The sequence below is a fragment of the Planococcus citri genome, chromosome 5 (assembly GCF_950023065.1).
Source record: "Planococcus citri chromosome 5, ihPlaCitr1.1, whole genome shotgun sequence".
Classification (NCBI taxonomy): Eukaryota; Metazoa; Arthropoda; class Insecta; order Hemiptera; family Pseudococcidae; genus Planococcus; species Planococcus citri.
The window spans coordinates 2,834,490-2,854,108 of record NC_088681.1 but is presented as its reverse complement, the minus strand read 5'-3'; the positions used below and the strand labels follow the sequence as shown (position 1 = coordinate 2,854,108).

At 35.0% G+C, this 19,619-nt stretch overlaps 3 protein-coding genes across 4 annotated transcripts; 2 read left to right on the top strand and 1 right to left on the bottom strand.

Moving 5' to 3' along the window:
* The first annotated feature begins 80 nt into the window (after positions 1-80).
* On the top strand, positions 81-1,636 carry LOC135847446 (large ribosomal subunit protein uL30-like). The gene is made up of 7 exons (XM_065366974.1): positions 81-241; positions 447-573; positions 658-833; positions 905-995; positions 1,063-1,219; positions 1,302-1,399; positions 1,481-1,636. Exons 1-7 carry the CDS (start codon positions 228-230, stop codon positions 1,589-1,591), a joined length of 774 nt encoding a protein of 257 aa, XP_065223046.1. The 5' UTR covers positions 81-227; the 3' UTR covers positions 1,592-1,636.
* A 1,248-nt stretch (positions 1,637-2,884) lies between these two features.
* LOC135847447 (uncharacterized) lies at positions 2,885-3,893 on the top strand. Its single transcript, XM_065366975.1, has 2 exons — positions 2,885-3,193; positions 3,316-3,893. The coding sequence occupies exons 1-2, from the start codon at positions 3,071-3,073 to the stop codon at positions 3,742-3,744; spliced, it is 552 nt and encodes a 183-aa protein (XP_065223047.1). The 5' UTR covers positions 2,885-3,070; the 3' UTR covers positions 3,745-3,893.
* Positions 3,894-8,128: 4,235 nt separating this feature from the next.
* On the bottom strand, positions 8,129-16,692 carry IntS3 (integrator complex subunit 3). Of its 2 annotated transcripts, none has more exons than XM_065366969.1 (18): positions 16,163-16,692; positions 15,712-15,879; positions 15,287-15,552; positions 14,932-15,203; positions 14,707-14,852; positions 14,382-14,613; positions 14,209-14,288; positions 13,912-14,101; positions 13,273-13,467; positions 13,080-13,200; positions 10,904-11,050; positions 10,614-10,811; positions 10,445-10,523; positions 10,198-10,357; positions 9,908-10,115; positions 9,616-9,824; positions 9,107-9,495; positions 8,129-9,029 (listed from the first exon to the last, which is right to left on the bottom strand). In XM_065366969.1, exons 1-18 carry the CDS (start codon positions 16,247-16,249, stop codon positions 8,955-8,957), a joined length of 3,222 nt encoding a protein of 1,073 aa, XP_065223041.1. In that variant the 5' UTR covers positions 16,250-16,692; the 3' UTR covers positions 8,129-8,954. The 2 variants fall into 2 exon arrangements, with proteins under 2 accessions (XP_065223041.1, XP_065223042.1); XM_065366970.1 differs by having other exon boundaries at positions 9,640-9,824.
* Between the last annotated feature and the right edge of the window lie 2,927 nt (positions 16,693-19,619).

Genomic DNA, 19,619 nt, shown 5'->3' with positions numbered 1-19,619 from the left:
ATACTTGAATCGATTTTATCCCCTTTTTCACTAGCGAACCTAGCGATATTTTTTGTAAGCATCCACGAAGCATCACGTTTTCACAGCTAAATACCAGGCCGGAGCGCTTATTTATTTTTGTAAATTTTTATCATCATTCCATTTTGGCCGAGTTGGAGTGTGAGATCCTCAAATTTTTATTGAAATTTGGATCATTTTTAGGATAAATATCAAAAATTCAGTAAAAAATGGCCGATTCCAGGTATGTTTCACCTATTATTCATAATTCTTCTCATATCGGTGTTTTAATATCTTTATTTCAAGTTCCTAGTTGTACGTTGAATGTGTATTCGTTTACCCACGTGTTAGGTAGCATTTACATCGTTACTAATTCTAATTTCATCGTACCTACGAATTGGATTTTTAGCATTTAAATCCTCATAATTAATCTTTACATTATGTTACAGCGCTAAAAAAGAATCAAAACCGAAGGTGAAGGAAGGCGCTAAATTGCCGGCTGTACCGGAACCAGTGCTGAAACGGTACAAATCCCGTCTCACCCATAAGAAAAAATCTCTAACCAAACAATTAAAAGTAAGTTTAGTTGAATATTTTGTTCTTAGTATTCGTCAAGTTCTTCAACTCTCACACTTGAGTAATATTTGTTTGCAAATCTAGGCCAGACAAACCAGATATATCAACAAACAAAAATGGTTGAAACGTGCCGAAAAATACGTCCGCGAGTACAGAAACAAGGAACGCGATCAATTACGTTTGGCGAGGAATGCCAAGAAAGCTGGCAACTATTATATTCCCGCTGAACCGAGATTAGCTTTCGTTATGCGTATCCGAGGGTAAGAATTGATAGTGTTGATTTGGTGTATTGTAAATTTCCAGTCGATCTAATTATTTCGTTTGATTTTAGTATCAATCAGATCCCACCCAAAGTTCGTAAAGTTTTGCAACTGTTCCGTCTTCGTCAAATAAACAACGGAGTATTCGTGAAATTAAACAAGGTGACTACTTTTGTCCCTATTGCGATGAGGTTATTCTCCGAGTCGAGTCTAATGTCGTTATTTTCAGGCTACTATCAATATGTTACGTGTCTGCGAACCCTACATCACCTGGGGTTACCCGAACTTGAAAAGTGTACGCGATTTGGTTTACAAGAGAGGTTACGCTAAAATTAAGGGTCAACGAATTCCTATCACCAACAATCGTATGATTCAAAAGAAATTAGGTAAAATACCGATTGCATTTTTAGTTCGATTTGTGTTTTTTTTTTCTTTTGTGTTACTAATTCTGTTACTTTTTTCCCACAGGAAAGTACGGAATCATCTGTACGGAAGATTTAGTACACTCCATTTATACATCTGATCGCGTATTCAAACATGCCTCTCGATTCTTCTGGCCTTTCAAAGTAAGTTTAAACTAAATAAAAGCTAGTCTTTCCTGAATAATACATTTATTAATTCTAATTCTGGGTTTTGTTTTCGAATAGCTGAACACGCCTACTGGTGGCTGGCGCAAGAAGACGACTCACTATGTCGAAGGTGGAGATTTCGGTAACCGCGAAGACCATATTAATAAGCTTTTGAGAAAGATGATTTAATGGACGATTTGTTATTGGATTTTTACATAAATATGTTAAAATTTCGATGTTTAGTTTTTTCTAAAATTGTTTTCAAATTTTTTTTTTTAGTAGGTTTCTTTTTTGAGGATTATTTCTGCGTTGTGGTTGTTTCTTTCGATAGTGTACGTATCGACCTCATGGAAATTCGAAATATTTTGAATTCATTTATCAAAAAAGAACCTGAGTTTCAACTTTCAGATAAACGATAGGTAATGCTAGTAGCTAGGTAATGCTGTTCTCCAGCAAAGTACTCTATAGTTCAGTTTTTGATTTTGAGAGATTGTTAGAAGATGGTGTTCGGCGTTTTCTCAATCAAGTGTTTCGTACGGATTTTTTTTTTTATTTGAAGAAATTGAAGTCACTTGAAAGCATTCTCAATGGAGAATCGTACCATTTTCTCAGCTTCTTTCTAATAATTTTGAGGCTACAATCGATTTAGATACGTCGAATTTATTCGAAAGCCATTAATTTATGCCACGAGAAAGGAAATTTCATCCTCTTTCCAATAGCACTAAAATTTTTGAAATTACATCTTTTTTTTTGAAAAAATGACAATTTTACAAAATGATATGTACATTAGTTTTATTTTATGAATGAGAAAACGACATCACAGAATTTTACAAGAACCAAAATATTTTTCGATGTAACGACTAGTGACGATAGTAAGTTGCAGAGCAGGACGATAAACGTTGGATAATTGAATTTTCACATATCCAAGTTTGGCTTCAAACGATCGACTATTTTCTTCATTTGATCAACTAGAAACATAATTGATTTTAGAAACTGAATGCATGCAATGAAAATTGAAAAATACCTCCACGCTAACCGCTTTCTTTAATTTCTTTGAAATCTTCTTTTATATCGTTTACATCTTTGCCGATTGCTCCGAACTGCAGAATCCATAGAACCAAGTCGTACTTTTGAGCCCAAAAGTTAACACTTTCATAGGTATACTCATCCACCATTTTGTTCCTGGTTTGACGAACCAATGCATTGCAGTTTATTGGAATTCAGCAACATTTAACCGCGTTCATCTTCAAAACCGTGGACTTTTCCAACTTTTTCATAAGAACGTCTTTGAAAGAGATGAGAATTGAAAGAGCTTTCCAATGATATGCAACATATGCCAAAAGAAGACCATTAATTTTTTTGAATTATAGCATTTTTTCAACATGTATTTTCAAGTTGAAAATTGTGTGAAATTGGTTAAAATTCAAAGCAAGTGCCGTTATTCAACCATTTCTATCATTCTATGTGTATTCCAGAAATTCAATCATGAAAACTATAAATTGCAATTTGCAAATGACAAATTTTTTACTCAAGTAACAATTCAGGAACAAGGTGGCGGATGAGTATACCCTGTTCTTTATATATCAGTCGGTTTCTTATCTGATAGTTTCTTTCAGTGATAGTTTTTCTTTGTAATTAATTTAGAAACCATAATTTTCATTAATTACGATGGCTGAGGCAGCAATCTTTGTTTTACAAGGTCGCATATTCGAATTGAATAATCAGTTAGCTGCTGCTCAAACAGCTTTGAAAACCCAGATCTGTCTGAGAGAACGGGCAGAAATCAATGCTGTAAGTTATCAACTCATATAAACTTATTTACATATTTATATTGATGAATCGCATTTCAATGTTTGTTTCTTCTTCAAGATTTGGTTCATACTACAATAGCATGTTTTCTACGATGTTTTTAGGCCGAATATAAAAAGAAGTATCAGAAAGTAGTCACCCCGGAGGTGGTGCGGTCGCGGATGGTGCGCTTGGAGCAGCAGTGTGGTTCAGCTTTTCCATACGTTAAGGAAAATTATAGACAATATACGAAGAATGAACGTACTCGCCGTACAAGGGAAGACCGGTGGTATTTTATGCTGACTGAACGCGCCGATGACCCATTATTGCAGTCTATTGTTGAACTTTTAGATCCCAGTCAGATCAGGAAATTTTGCAAAGATCTCTCCAATGTTTATAGTATTATAACGGACAAAATTCATAGTAGCAAATTTGAAGATCCTGAAGAGTTGCCAGTAGAATACAGTATTTTGCCTCAAGGTCAACTTAATTATGCGGTAGACATAATAATGTCAGTTTATCAGCCGTTATTCCTAGATGAGGACGGTAACTAATGAGAATATCGTGATGTTGAGGTTGTACTTTTATTTACCAGGTGGAAGTTGGATGGACCTTCCGTGATATTATTCTCTCGATTTATATATAAGTACCACGTGTAAATACGAAATTTCTTCATCAATATAGACATTATTCATGGATTGTACTCGGTTACTTTTTTGAAATGTTGGTTATTAAAAGTTATTTCCGAGTTTTTTTTTTTTACCAAAATATTACCTTTTTTATCAAATTTTATTCCAAATTCTTCGGAAAAAAAAACGTTTTTATTTCTGCTATTTCAGCATAACGAATTTCATTTTTTCAGTTTTGATGATTTTTCTTTTGAAATGTATTCAAGGGGGTTTCTGATTTCGACAGGTATTATTATTTTGAATTCCTCGATGGTTCTTTGTTTTGATTGATTTTTACATCTTGAATTTTTGTGGTGATTTTTTTTCAAAATAATTTTTCCATGATTTTGCTCTGAATTTTTTTGATGATGTTTTTCGCCTGAATTTTTGCCCAATTTTATCACCTTGAATTCTCGTGATTTTTTCATAAAAATTTTCCCTCGAGCTTGTGTAATTTTATTGCTCAAATAGTCGGGATTTCTCCTTATTTCGGTTCGATGGTTTTTTTTGAATTTTGTGAAATCTTTTTCATCGATTTTGTGAGTTTTCTTTTGAATTTTTGTAGATTTTTCCTACCCTGACGGGTATGATTTTTTGAATTTTCGCGAGTTCTTTTTTCAAGTTTTTTGATGATTTTCTCGGAATTTCCATTTTTTTTCTCTATTCAAATTTTGATGAAGTTTCTCTATAGTTTTGACAGACTTTTTCAACATTGAATTTTCACGATTCTATGGTTTTGTTCCAGATTGTGGTCATTTTTTTGCCTAAATTTTGACTGAATTTTTTTCATTTCAACTTTCAACAGTTTAGTTTCGTGCTTAAAAAAAAAAACAAGTAATTTTTTTTCTCACATTTTTGTGGAATTATGATTTTTCTTCTTCCAAAAATCATGATTTCTTTTAAATTTTGATATCTTTTTTCGAGAAGGGAAGGAATTGCTTCTTCCAAGATTTGATGACTTGTTTTTTTCATTTTCACCTTTTGTGGTGGATTTTTCTGCATCTTGATATCTTCCATTCGTTGATCCCTCTTTCTCTTTTCTTCTTCCTTTCCAGTTATGAGGGAAGGTCCTTCGGATTTTCTCTCTCTTTGAACATTTTTTTTTTCAAGTTCAAATTATTTTTCTCTGTTGAATCCTCTTCAGTTTTGTTAGAAATTTTTCGATGATTTTTCTCAAAAATTTATCGATTCATTTCCGAAATTTATACCTAATTTTAATTCTCGCGAGTTCTCTGTTCTGAATTCTTAATAATTTTTGCTGAACTGAATTTTCGGGAGTTTTCTATTTTCATAATTTCTATAATTTTGTTTTGAATTTTATTGATTCGTTTTTCTGTCTAAATTTGTGTTCTCAATTTCGGCGAAACCTTTTTTCCTAAATTTTCGAGATTTTTTATAAAACTTTCTCTTAATTTAGCCCCAAATTTTGGTAATTTTTTCTACTTAAATTTTTGCGGAATTTCCTCGTTTACAGATTTTTTTCGAGTTTTTTCGGGCTTTGAGACTTGATGGTTTTATTTTGAATTTTTTTGAGGATTTCGTGATTTTTTTTCAAGTTTTATTCTTTTGAATTCTCATAGATTGTATTTTCCATTACTTTTCGACAAATTTTCGTGTTTTTTTTTTTTGGTGTCTAAATTTTTGTGCAGTTTTCGCAATTTTATCGTTGATTTTAGTGAGTTTTTTTTTTGAATTCTTGCGATGTTTTTTCTTAAATTTTAGTAGGTAGTGATTTTTATACTTCATTTTTTTCGGTGAAGTTTTTTTACTTTTAATCAAATTTTTATTCTGGAATCCTCGTAATTTTTCTCAACTTTTTAAATTTTGACGAAACTCTGTTTTTTGGTTCATTTTGAATTTCGCTCCTGAGTTTTATTCTTAAGAACGTATGATTTTGAGTTATTAAAAGAAGATCACGAAGAGGTTTTTCAACATTATTTTTTGAGTATTTTTTTTCTCTCCAGATCTTGGATCTTTGCTCTGCTTCCTGTTTTGGTCATTTTCTCTCAATTTCAATAATTTTGCCAACTCTTTTCCATTTTTTTTTGAATTGTGTCAATTTTTCACAGTTTTGATGGAGGATTTTTTTTCTTTTTGAAGCAAGGTACATTTTTTTGTAGGTATTCGAATTTTTAAAATGGTTTTCACAAATCACTTTTTTTCCAAATTTGGATTGTAGGACTTGCACGAACATTTTCAAACTTTACAAAGGTAGATCGAAAGATCATGCAAAAATTTATCACCTGTCAAAATTTCAAGTGCTAAAGTGCGTTTTTCGATTTTTGGTGAATTTTTGAAAATCGAATTTAGGCCGAAAATGAGGGAAAAAATCAAAATTTTACCAAATTGACCAAGAAAGCTGAAATTTGGTATATACCCTATTTTCGACATGCCAAATCGATTGGAAACAGTTTCAAACAGTTTTAAGCACTTCTGGAGCCTCCAGAAGATTTTTGAAACTTGAAATTCCCACAAAATTCCATCAAATTGGAGTTGTAAAGCTGAAATTAATTCTAAAAAGTAATTTCAATACGCTACGAAGTACTGCAGGCAAATTTCAAGTCGTTTTGGATCCTCCAGCGACTTTTTGAAAATTCTTGAAGCTTCCAGCAGATTTTTGGAACTTTAAATTTTTACAAAATTTCCTCAAATGGAGATGGAAATCTGAAATTTACTCTACACTCCAATTTTAACATCCTCTGAAAACGATTTCTGGTGGATTTCAAGTCATTTTAGAGCATCCAACAACTTTTTTGAAACTTACTGGAGCTTCCAGTAGATTTTTGAAACTTGAAATTTCCCCAAATATCATCAAACTAAGATGGAGAGTCAAAATTCATTCTGCAAACTAATTTCAATACGCTGCGAAGTCGACTGCAGGTAGATTTCAAGTTGTTTTGGAGCCTCTTGTAACTTTTTGAAAGGTTGCATGACGTTTTTTTTGGAAAATTGAAATTTCCTAAAAGTAGCTGGAAGCTTCAAAACCATTTGAAACCATCCATGTAGTCTGCGAAGTAAATTTCAGCTTGCCAACTCCATATTTTGATAAATTAATGTTGGGGAAATTTTAAGTTTCAAAAATCTGCTGGAGGCTCCAGTAATTTTTAAAAAAAAGTCGCTGGAGACCCTAAAATTACTTGAGCCCACCTGGAGTCGTCTTCAGAGGGTGTTAAAATTGGAGTGTAGAGTAAATTTCAGATTTCCATCTCCATTTGATGAAATCTTGTGAAAATTTAAAGTTTCAAAAATCTGCTGGAGGCTCCAGTAATTTTTAAAAAAAGTCGCTGGAGGCCCTAAAATTACTTGAGCCCACCTGAAGTCGTCTTCAGAGGGTGTTAAAATTGGAGTGTAGAGTAAATTTCAGATTTCCATCTCCATTTGATGAAATTTTGTGAAAATTTAAAGTTTCAAAAATCTGCTGGAGGCTTCAGGAATTTTCAAAAAGTCGCTGGAGGATCCAACTGCAGTACTTCGTAGCGTATTAAAATTACTTTTTAGAATTAATTTTAGCTTTACAACTCCAATTTGATGGAATTTCGAGTTTCAAAAATCTGCTGGAGGCTCCAGAACTGCTCAAAACGGGTTGAAACCGTTCCCAATCGATTTGGCATGTCGAAAATAGGGTATATACCAAATTTCAGCTTTCTTGGCCAATTTGGTAAAATTTTGATTTTTTCCCTAAATTCGATTTTCAAAAATTCACCAAAAATCGAAAAACGCACTTTAGCACTTGAAATTTTGACAGGTGATAAATTTTGCATGATCTTTCGATCTACCTTTGTAAGGTTTGAAAAATTTCGTGCAAGTCCTATGTTGAAACGCAAAATCTGCGATTTCCGGCTGACCTGTCCATCAAAATGGCCGCCATTTTGTAAGTAAGGCCAACTTTTTTTCCGGCAATTTGTTTTAAAATGTTCCTTAGGATGTCCCCTTTAAGAAAAAAGTTGTCCCGGAGGATCGGCGGGGGGGGCGGGGTGCAATTACTCCTATTGTCATATGCCGGACTATTCGGTCATATTTTTGGGTCATCCCTCGAACGAAATAACCAAGTTGAAAAATTGAAAAACAAAACATTAACCAAAAAGACAGAAACGAATTTTTCTTCTCAAATGGAAAAGGAAAACTGAAAACTTGAACGAACGCCAATTTACTATTTAGAAGAGTTACTGTCGAACAACAACAACAGCATTCCCATTCCGGTGCATACATCTTTCGCCTGTAGAAGAATAAATTTCAACTGTTGAAGAAATTACAAAAAAAAAAAAATCGATTTTCTAAACCAAACGATTTATAAAACTATTGTATTAAACCAATTATATGTTTACACACATTTCTTGCATACAATAAAATTACACATGATTATACAACGTATAGTACCAAGTACCAATAAATACACTTTACAAACGTTTTCTTTATACACCATTTTTACAAACATAAGATAGAGAGGTACGCATGTACAAAACGTAATAAAAATAAATTAACGTAAAAACAGTCGAAAATATTAGCAAAAATATTCCCTAATCAATAAAAAAAAAAAAAAGTGTGAATCAAACAAAACCCTTTCTCAAAAAACAACTTCGGTTCACAGTTCCATTACTCATTTGCAGCGGGGTAAATGAAACCGTGGTTCTTCTAATCAAAAAAAAAAAGACATCGTAATATCGGTTATTTTAAAAACACAAATTAAAAACCATTTTCGCATATGCCCGTGCGTTTGTAAAGTACACCTACTCGCGCGACAGGAATGATAATAAATAATAAAAAATTCATCTTTCGAATGTTGTTTAAAAACACACACACACTGATAGACAGACAGACACAGACACAGAATCGAACTGAACAGAACAACCGACACGAGCGATATGGAAAGTACATACGAAAACCACCATTAAAATATCACAGCAATAATCCAATACAAATCGATCGAGGTTATTTACTCCCTTTTTTGCATTGCTTTGTAAATTGCAAAACCAAACCTACACTTTACCGCGTTCGTGATTCCGGTGCCGATTGTGGGAGCGATTAACACATTACGCTGGAGTATTCACGATACCATAGCCAGGTTCTTCATCGCTGGCTAGTTGCTCAGCCGTATGTTAGTCACTGTCCGAAGTAACTGTGTTGATTTTTTTACGTTTTTTCGCGTTTCTCGGTTTGATTACTTCTTCTTCCTGCGGCATAAACGACAAAATTTGCCATTAGAATAAAATAATGGTGAAGTAATGATTATTTTTGCGGCGATACATACTTCGCTACTCGATTCCGAAGAGTCGGATAATTCTTTAAGACTGCTTCGATTACTCGCGTTGCGATGTTTACTCGAATAACTATTCGTGTTGGTTGTCGATGTGCTGTTATACATGCCAGCGGCTGCTTTACGTCCTCGGCCTTTACTCGTAGACGGTGCGGTTTTATTGGTCGTGCTGACGGGTTGTTCTTCTTCCTCGAGTAAGGCGAATAAACTACTGTATAATCCTCTCTGAGTATCTGTGCAAGCTGCTTGAGCTATTTGCAAAGCTCGTTGCATGCTGTCGACTTTGAACATCGGTTTACAGCCTTCGCGAGCTCGATCCAAATGCCCCAGAATACGTTCCGCGCTAGGCGGAGATACTCCGCTTCTTGATCCTAAGCCTTGTCCTGCGTTAAAGTAAAAATATAAGAACGAATTAAAACACATGAAGGTTAAAATTCCGGCTTTAGCGGAATACGAATTATCAGAGTTGCATTTTCAAAATATTCAAAAGACGTGTCGCATACCTAACTTGTTTGATCGACACGTACCTTGTCCTCTTTTACGTTTACTAGGCGACGCCGTCGGACACCGACTGGTCAATAAATCGGCCACACAATTAGCCAAAGAATCGCAAGTCTGGGCGCACCAAGCTTGTAACACAGATACGACGAATATATCCGATAATGGTTTGAGCTCCCGACAAAATATCGGTTTTAATAAATCCCCCGATGGCCTAAAAAAACGAAACAAACCCAGTTCAAAAAACCATACTGCAATTTTAGTACGTGAATTTCACCAACAGGAGTGCGAGCTTACTTCTCTCTTCTTAATAACAACAAAATGGACGCCAAAGCTTCGGCGTGCGATTTAAACTCCAACTTTGGTAAAGTATTCAGCATACATTCCAGTGGAATATCGTGAGCTATCGCCAACTGCCATAAACAATATTGTTCGAATGTTTCCCACGTCAACGAGGACGATATCAACGATACGAAATTATCCGCTTGAAACATGACCAATTGGCCTACAAAACATAACAGTAAATTAATTCGTCAAAAATACCGTATAAAAATTGATCATCGTATGGCTTTAGACTAAAACAATACCTTGTAATACTTTACAAATGAGTTCTTGTAATTGCTTCGCGTCGATGGACGATACGATTAAATTAATTAACTTATCATTGCCATTTGAAAACTTGGGATATTCCTTGTATATCGAAGGAATCAGCCAACAAAACATATAACAGTCATCTTCTTGGCAAATCTGAAACAATTCGAGTCGTCACATGGTTAAAAATTCAATTCGTTGAAATTCTGGCAGCAAAAAACGGAGATTTTTTCCTCAACATACTTCGAGATCACAGATCAAACAGTCTTCAAATTTTTTTTCTTGATTATGACAAAATTCTTTATACAGGTAACCTTTACTCCTGCAAGAAACATTACCAGTTAGAATTTATAAAATTAATCAACCCCTTCGCCTTCGCAGCTCTCCATTCGAAATGCAAACAATCACTTACGCATACGACTTTTCCTTCTCTTTCAAAAGCTCGCAAACTTGCAAATAGTATAACAACAAGTATCCGATTTTAGGCTGATGCGATCTCAACTCGGTTAGAATTGTGAAAAAAGGAATTCGCTTCGAACTACCGTCCGATGACTCGGTCAAACCTCTGAATAATATAAACATCGGTTTATTTACACTTTCTTCGATGTTTCTGTAACAATAGAATATGAAAAAAAAAGTAGAGCGAATACGAAACAATGAACAAAATACGCGAAGAATCGAACCGATCGAATAATAACTTACTTGTTGTTGGCTTCTTCTGGAAATATTTTCTCCTCGAATTGCGAATTTAGAGCGATGTTTAAACATAAGGCGATATTGGCTAAAGACTCGTTATCTAAATCATCGTCGTCTGAGATTACATTGATTAAATTATCTACAATCTTGCATCTGAAAAATAAAACCCACATCAAAATGACCATTGATCCTTAAATTATCAATAAGTAGGTAATTATGTCAAATTAAGCCTCGGTTTTGGCGTTTAGGTACTTCGATTTTATTCAAAGTATTCTCGCAGCTTCCATGTATAGGGGAAAAAAGGAAAATAAGTCGATATTCGAATTTAGAGTACCCAAAAACCTAATAAACGATATGTCACACGATTTTTTCAATTTTAATAAAATTGAAGGTGGGGGATGGGGTTGGAGGAGTCAAATCAAAAAAATAAGTTGATATTCGAATTCAGTGCACCCAAAAACCTAATTAACGATATGTCACACAATTTTTTTAATTTTAATGAAAATTGAGGGTCATGAAGAGGGGGGGGGGGTATGGAAGAGTCAAATCACAAAAATAAATTAATATTCAAATTCGGCGCACCCAAAAACCTAATAAACGATATGTCACACAATTTTTTTAATTTTAATGAAAATTGAGGGTCATGAAGAGGGGGGGGGGGGGGTAATGGAGAAGTCAAACCACAAAAATAAATTGATATTCCATTTCAGCGCACCCAAAAACCTAATAAACGATATGTCACACAATTTTTTCAATTTTAATAAAAATTGAGGGTGGGGGAGGGGGTTGGAGGAGTCAAATCACAAAAGTAAATTGATATTCAATTTCAGCGCACCCAAAAACCTAATAAACGATATGTCACACAATTTTTTTAATTTTAATGAAAATTGAGGGTCATGAAGAGGGGGGGGGGGTATGGAGAAGTCAAACCACAAAAATAAGTTGATATTCAATTTCAGCGCACCCAAAAACCTAATAAACCACATGTTACTCGATTTTTTCGATTTTCATCAAATTCGGGGTAAATTAAAACTAAGAGTGGGAGGGGGAGGGGGAAATTTTGAAATAGTCAAATCAAAAAAATAAGTCGATATTCGAATTTAGAGCACCCAAAAACCTAATAAACGATACGTTACACAATTTTTTCAATTTCAATGAAAATTGAGGGTTCGAGAGGGAGGGGGGGGGAGGATTGGAGGAGTCAAATCAAAAAAAAAAGTTGATATTCGAATTCAGCGCTCACAAAAACCTAACAATTCACATGTCACTCGATTTTTTCGATTTTTATCAAATTCGGGGTAAATGGAAGATGGAGGGGGGGGGCAATTAGCGAAGTTGAACCGAAAAACTAAATTAATGTTCGTATTCAGTGCTCCCAAAAACCAAATAAACCATAAGTCACCAATATTTGCTACTTTTTGATATTTTTTACCGAAATTTTAGGGCCCCTTGACCCCCCCCCACCCTCCCCACCAACTATTTCGTGAATAATTGTATAAATTTAAGTTTCGTCAAATTGTACGCGTTCTGGATTTTATTCAAATTTACAAATTTTGGTTCGAAATTTTGATAGGCTTTGAAAAATTATTGAAGTCTCAAAAAAAGCTTAATTTCGAACTTCGAAATTTAAGGCGAATATTTTCAGAGGACCGTCAACATATTTCCTCCAAGTTGCAGCAGTTTCGATCAATCAAACTCCGAAGTTAAGCATCGAGAATTTAGTAAGACTGGAAAATTTCAACCTTTGGAAAAGAAACTACCACCACCTGCCCCATGAAAACGATTTTTCATTTTTCCTAACGAATAAAAGTTGAGCTACAAAAAAAGTTGGAGTAAAATCGAAGACCTCAAACCAAAAACTGATCTGATTTCACAAGAAATGGCCCCACTGTTCGTTTCGAGCAATTGGCAATTAACAATTGAGGAGCTCATTGCAAAAGTAGCCCTTGTCACATGAACCTATGCAATCTCCAAAGCTCTCCCTTGAGCGTACCCAGTATCATGAATGTAAACTCTATAAAGCAATTCCTCTCAGGGCTACTCAGGGTAGACTAACTTGACGGTCATTTCATCATTACAACATGATCTCCGCAGTTGGCAATAGGTGCAATCGAGTAAAACGTGTCTAAAAGTTCATGTGACAAGGGCTACTTTTGCAATGAGCTCCTCAATTTCACATTACCTTCGATTATTATTCTTTTCTTTATTCAACTGAGTGATAAGATCGCGAATTTCTTTCTTCAGCGTTTTCACAACGTCGGGAAAAACTTCATCGTTCGGTTTCTCTTTAATCTTCACTTTGGCTGCAAACAAACAGAAGGTATAAAAACATGGCAATTTAGTTCCGAAATTTATTCCTCGTAGATGAATTTTACCTAAAGGAACGTCGTCATCCTCTTCTTCGATTTTAATCGGTGGTCTAATAATATCATTTTCTTCGTCACTGAATGCCACATCTAAGTTATTCTCGATAGCATTATGATTATTAGTTAAAGCAACGGGAGGAGTAATTCTTTCCAATTTATCGGCACCGGCCCCGTCTTCTTTTACTTCTTCCGGCGGTTTATTTCCTGCGCAAAAACATACAACGAATTCAAACTTTTAGAACAAGTCAACCAAACTGGGAGCTTACAATTAAAAAAAAAAAAAAATAGAAGAAAAACCAACGCGCATCTGACCACCCCCGTCTCTCACAAGACGCCTTTCTCGTCTTTAATTAAAAACCAAAGCTTTACCAGCATAACGCGTATCTGCTCCATAAACGCGAAGCCGCTAGATCGCGCGCATCATCTGGCCAGGACCCATTCAAAAATGGTTCACTGCCTTAGGTCAAATGATGAATTCGACTTCAGTTGGCTTAAAAGTAAAAATATCTAAAGTAGTGGCAACATATACACGTTCGCCTAAGGTATGTATTATCGAGTATAATAGGTAAAAAAAAAAAATGTTGAAGAAAATAAAGAGTGAAAAAGCGTCGGGATGGTTGAAAAGATTATCTCATCGAGTAATCTCACCTTCTGCGGTTGATTCGCAAAATTCGCTGAATGTGTCTTTGATCATCGAGCGTAATTCGCGATCCAGTTTTGGATTATCGAACAAAGGTAACAGAGATGGTAACACACGTTTTTCTAGAATTTGATACAACGAACAGAAAACACCGTTTCGGACGTGCTCCGTGATTGGCGGATAGAAATTTGGAATTATCTGTAACGATACGAAGATATTAGTGCACGGTTTGTCACTCGCGTTGAAATATACAAATATTCAGGAAGTAAAGAACTGTCGAATAAAACCGATCACAGCCAACTTACTCTGCATAAGAAATCCAGGAGGGTTGCGGTAACAGCGGAATGAGTCTTTTGAGAATTATTCATAACTAATATCGCTGGTTCTGTAATCCAAAAAAAGAAATAATCAATTATACGATCGTAGCGTCGATTACGAAATACCATCGACACGAAATACACGTTTCGTAGAAACTCACCTATATTCATAATATTATCTTTACCCGCCTCGAAAAACAACCAGTCGTAAAACAAAGCTAATTTAGCATTGGCTAAGGCAACATTAGAAGTACATGTGGTAATTAACCAACCGATAACAGCCCATCTAGGTATAATATCCGAACACAGGAGTTCATTAGTTGGATGAATAACACCGACGATGAAACGAATCAAATCACTTCGTAAAGATTGCGACTCTGGAGTAGCTAGATACTGCGCAGTACAACATTTCACGTTAGAATTAAACATCAGATTACTTCTAAAAATCATCTTAGATTCGTAATTTGATCAGTTGAAAGAGATTACCTGTTTCTGAAACCACTCCTGGTATCTTTTATGATTTCCAAATCTAACACTAGAGGTAAAAAATACTAATTTTCGTTCCATATCCGGCGTCAATCTCGATTGCAGAAAACGACGAGACGTTCTCGTCTGTAATAATTGCAATACTCCTATTCGAACATTTTAAAATATTAATTCGTACAGCTCGACTAATCATCGCACTCGTTAACGGCGAAATAATCGTTATACCTGTGAAATTAGGTGCTAACGAAGAAGGATTTTGTAGTATATCTTTCCATAGTGCTTCGATTTCCGGTATACGAGATATATTCTGCAACAGTCTGACTAAATCGCGACCTATCACGTAGCAATCCATGAACCTTTCACGTAGCAGCGATATCACAAATGTTACTTCTTTCTGGCGTAATTTCGCCAACGATGGGCTAGAATGATCTTCGATGAAACGTAAAAATGAATATACTACAGAAGCCAATAACCAGGGAAATTTTTCTAGCCATTTCCTGTATCGAAATAAATCTCACATTAGTTGAAATACGAGTAGATCGAAAATAAACCAGTCGTGAAATGAAAAGTAAAACGTTACCTATTATCTTGATAAATATCTAACAAGTTTTCGACTAAATATAAGTTCTTAGGTGATACATCTCCGCTGGCTGCGTGTCTCATCAAGTTCCAACACAACGTGTCGACATTCGGAACCATATTTCGGACCATTTCTCTAACCAGCCATAACATTTGACATCTAGCTACATCGTGAAGTCTGGTATACCTTTCGAGGATAAGTTGACACGTACTTTGAGTAACTGATTGGAATCCGTCGCGATTCAACATTCGTAAATCTTGATAAACCTGCGTAGTAGGTTGAGAAATCAATTAGATAGACGATTCTAATAATTCTACGTAAAATATGCATTCACGTTTCACGATTACGAAATACTCGAGTAGAACGCAGTAACTGATAAGGTTGGCACAAATACTAGGAATGTGTAGACCGACTGACGAGCTTACTTTTTCAGAATTATGAGGTTCGGTTAGTATAACGGTGATCATGCCTAATGAAATCAATTCTTCTTGACTTTTTTCTCGATTTACAGCCGTCGTAAGAGCATCGATGCATTCTTTATCCGATAAACCGGATATGATACCTTGATACAGTAGATATCCTCGTTCATATTTCTGGAAAATCAAAATGAAAATGTAAACAAAGGTAATAAATTAGTACTAAGAGAGTATAAGAAAACACATCTCGAATACTAGTAAAAATAACTCGTAAAAGAAAAAAACATTTGAAAAAAATCGTAATAGTAATATTTTTGAATCTCCCTCCAAAATTACGTCACACAAATACTTGGGTGGTACCTGCGATGCGCGGAGAGAGAGACGCAGCATCGCGATTTTTGATAAGTACGTATAATTACAATATATGTACATTATTTTGGTTAAAACAAATCCTATTTACCTCTTCGATATCGTCTTTTTTAACGTCGACTATAGTTACATTGAATAATCTGGAAGTAGTAGTTCTAACTTGCTGCTCCATTTTCATAACTGCCAAATGAGTCACGTAATGGTTGATTAAAATGAACTTATCACTGCGTCCAGCATCATACACACTATCTTCTGCCAGTCGATAGAAGATATACAATGCAACACATTTTACAGGTCGAGCTTCACAACTGAAAGTTGCGGAGTAATACACGTAATAAACTATCAAAACAAAAACCGAGGAGTAGTGGTACACAAAGCATAAAACGTTAAATAGTTCCTCGTTAAACTTGACACATCTTGGTTAAATCGAATCGAACGTTATTTCTAACATGATCTGAGTAAAGTTCGCGACATTAGGAATAATTAGAGTACAAAATTACACCGATGAAATGTCGTTAGTGACATTAGAAATATTACATTACCAAGTAGAATGTGTGACAGAACAGGCGTATGTTCGACACACAGCTCTCAAGCTCAAACTTCAACTCGACTCAGCTCACTGCGAATTCAGCGCACATCAGCTAAAATAAGCTAAACTAGGCTAAACGGCAGTTACTGAACTCTGGCGGTAGTTAAGTTAACTATCGATTGGGGCAACGAATACGGTTTTATCTTTCTTTTATCGTAAATTTGGGAGAAATTCGGTTATTTGATTCGAGTCTCTTTTTGAATTTTTGAGCTGGGAAAAGGACCAAAGGGAAAACGAGAAAATTAAAGTTGACTTTCAGTTTTCAAATTTCTATTTTCTTGGTTTTCAGTTTCAGTTTTTCTTTTACCTTTTCAGTTTTTGGTTTCAGATTCAGACTTCAGTTTTATTTAGGTAATAGGTACTCATTTCACTTCAGTTTCAAATTATTTTAATTTTAGTTTCAAATTTCAAATTCTTCATTTCAGTTTCAGTCAACAGTTTTCCATCTCTGGTTGTGTTGAAATCAGAAAAAATAAGTAAAAGACGCTATTTTTCAATTTGGAAATTTTATATTTGAACTTTGAGAACTTGAGAGTTGATGAATGAGAAGTTCAAGTTCAAGTTATTTGTAACTTGAACAGTTGAAGTCGTTGAACTGTTGAACTCTCTTATTCAAATTCGAATAAGAAAAATAAACTCGCAAAGAAAGGGGGAAAAAATGGCAAAAAAAAGGAGAATTAAAACAGAAAAAAAAAGTCTCCGCATTTCAGTTTCACTTTTAGCTTTTTAATTACAGTTCTCCACAGGGATGTGGCACCGAACGATTTTTTTTCAGGTTCCGGGTTTCAGGGCTTGGGCTTTTGATCAAAGATTTATTAGGTCTTGGGCTTGGATTGGGGCCCAGGAAACTTTGGGTTTGGGTTTCAGGGCTCAGTGTTCAGGGCTTGAATGAAGTGATCATGGCTTTCCGGGGCTTTTCGGGACTTGAAATAGAAGGGTTCCATGAAAAAGAGGCCCTGGTGATTTTTTTTTCGTTTACAATTTTGAATATATATTTTTAAAAAAATTTTTAATTAATTTCACCATATTGTCCATATTTAGTGATATTGAACTGTTCTTCCATAAAAAAAAAACGAATTGGGAAATGTTAGCTGGTAGAAAAATTTTTCAAGTCCATTTGAACTTATGAAAATCACTAATCAGTGAAAAAAAATTAAATTAACTAAGGCCCCTTTTTCATGAAGCCTCTCCATTGCAATTAAATTATTTGAAATTTGAATGGAACAGTTTTTTTTTTAAAATCAGAATTAAATTTTTTGGAATTTTTAATTCAGTTTCAAATTTTATTTTAACTTTAGTTTCAAATTTCAAATACTTCATTTCACTTTCAGTTTCAGTTAACAGTTTTCCATCGCTGGTTGCGTTGAACATGAAACATGAAATTTAAAAAAATAATTTAAAATACGCTATTTTTCAATTTGGAAATTTTGTATTTGAGTATTTTGAGCCTTGAGAACTTGAGAGTTGATGGAGTCGTTGAACTGTTGAACTCTCTTATTCAAATTCGAATAAGAAAAATAAACTTACAAAGAGAGCGAAAAATTGTCCAAAAAATGAGCATTAAAATAAAACTGAAAAGAAAAGTCTCTGCATTTCATTTCAGTTTCAGTTTTAGCTGGGTCATTCCATATTGTCAACTCAACCAAAAAAAGGCGATTTTGAAAGTCATGTCTTTCGATTTCGCTCAAATTTTTTTTACAATATATACCCACCCAGTAAGTAATAACCCCGCAACCAGTTTGGTCCCAGCCCCCTCAGGGGGCGGGTGGGGGGGGGCTTCCATTATTTTCATTTTCACATTGTCTCGAGGTACTCAACTTCAGCAGCCCATTCCTCCAAAACTATGATACTTTGATCAAAACTGATTTCACAGATCAAAAGGGCATTGCATTTAAAACTTTTCAAGTATTTTGAAATTTTCAAAAGTTGAAAGTTGAACTTTCAAATTGAAAGTTCAAATTTCAAAATGGCGCTGAAAGTGGGAGCTACCATTTAAAATTTTGAAAAAATTTCCATAGATGTACCTTTTGGATACTTTTTCGAAATATTCAAGTTTCGAGATGGGATCTCTCAATGGAGGGAGAGCATCCCCACCCCCAATTTTGGGCTAAACTATCGAAATAAAATCTGGGGCATGTGGTATATCGAATTCTATGTTTTTGATGACGCTGAACACGAATATGAGGTCAGATTTTTGATAGGACCCCATCCATGGCCCCAGCACCTCCCCAAAGGTAGTAAAAGTTCAAAAAAGTGTTTTTGTTCGTGCGACACATGAAATAGTATGTTTTTGGTGACGCTGAACACGAATTTGACGTCAGATTTTTGATTGGACTACAACCACGGCCCCCAACAATTTTTTTGGACTTTTACCTATTGGCCGAGGAGGTTTTGGGGCCATGGGTGAGGTCGATTTAAAAAACTATGCCAATATTCCTGTTCAGCGATATCGAAAACATACTCGTACTATTTCATGTGTCACACGAATGTAACCATGTTTTTGGGGGTTACCCCCTTTGGGGAGGTGCTGTGGGCCGTGGACGGGTCTAATCAAAAATCTAATGTCATATTCGTGTTCAGCGTCACCAAAAACATACTATTCCATGTGTTTGCACGAACAAAACACTTTTTTTGAACTTTTACCCCTTTTGCGAAGGTGCTGGGGGCCATGGATGGGGTCCTATCAAAAATCTGACGTCATATTCGTGTTCAGCGTCACTAAAAACATAGAATTCGATATATCACATGCCCCAGATTTCATTTCGAAAGTTTAGCCCAAAATTGGGGGTGGGGGTGCTCCCCCTCCATTGAGAGATCCTATCTCGAAACTTGAATATTTCGAAAAAGCATCAAAAGGTGCATCTATGGAAATTTTTTCAAAATTTTAAATGGTAGCTTCCACTTTCAGCGCCATTTTGAAATTTGAACTTTCAATTTGAAAGTTCAACTTTCAACTTTT

Bases quoted from the DNA above. Each gene is read 5' to 3' on its own strand.
- LOC135847446 (XM_065366974.1), top strand. The intron at 574-657 runs GTAAGTTTAGTT...TTGCAAATCTAG, and splicing joins CTCTAACCAAACAATTAAAA to GCCAGACAAACCAGATATAT. The intron at 1,400-1,480 runs GTAAGTTTAAAC...GTTTTCGAATAG, and splicing joins GATTCTTCTGGCCTTTCAAA to CTGAACACGCCTACTGGTGG.
- LOC135847447 (XM_065366975.1), top strand. From the start codon at position 3,071: ATGGCTGAGGCAGCAATCTTTGTTTTACAAGGTCGCATATTCGAATTG. The intron at 3,194-3,315 runs GTAAGTTATCAA...CGATGTTTTTAG, and splicing joins AACGGGCAGAAATCAATGCT to GCCGAATATAAAAAGAAGTA.
- IntS3 (XM_065366969.1), bottom strand. From the start codon at position 16,249: ATGAAAATGGAGCAGCAAGTTAGAACTACTACTTCCAGATTATTCAAT. The intron at 10,116-10,197 runs GTATTGTTTTAG...TATGTTTTGTAG, and splicing joins CATTTGTAAAGTATTACAAG to GCCAATTGGTCATGTTTCAA. The intron at 9,030-9,106 runs GTATGTATCGCC...TTTATGCCGCAG, and splicing joins CTTCGGAATCGAGTAGCGAA to GAAGAAGAAGTAATCAAACC.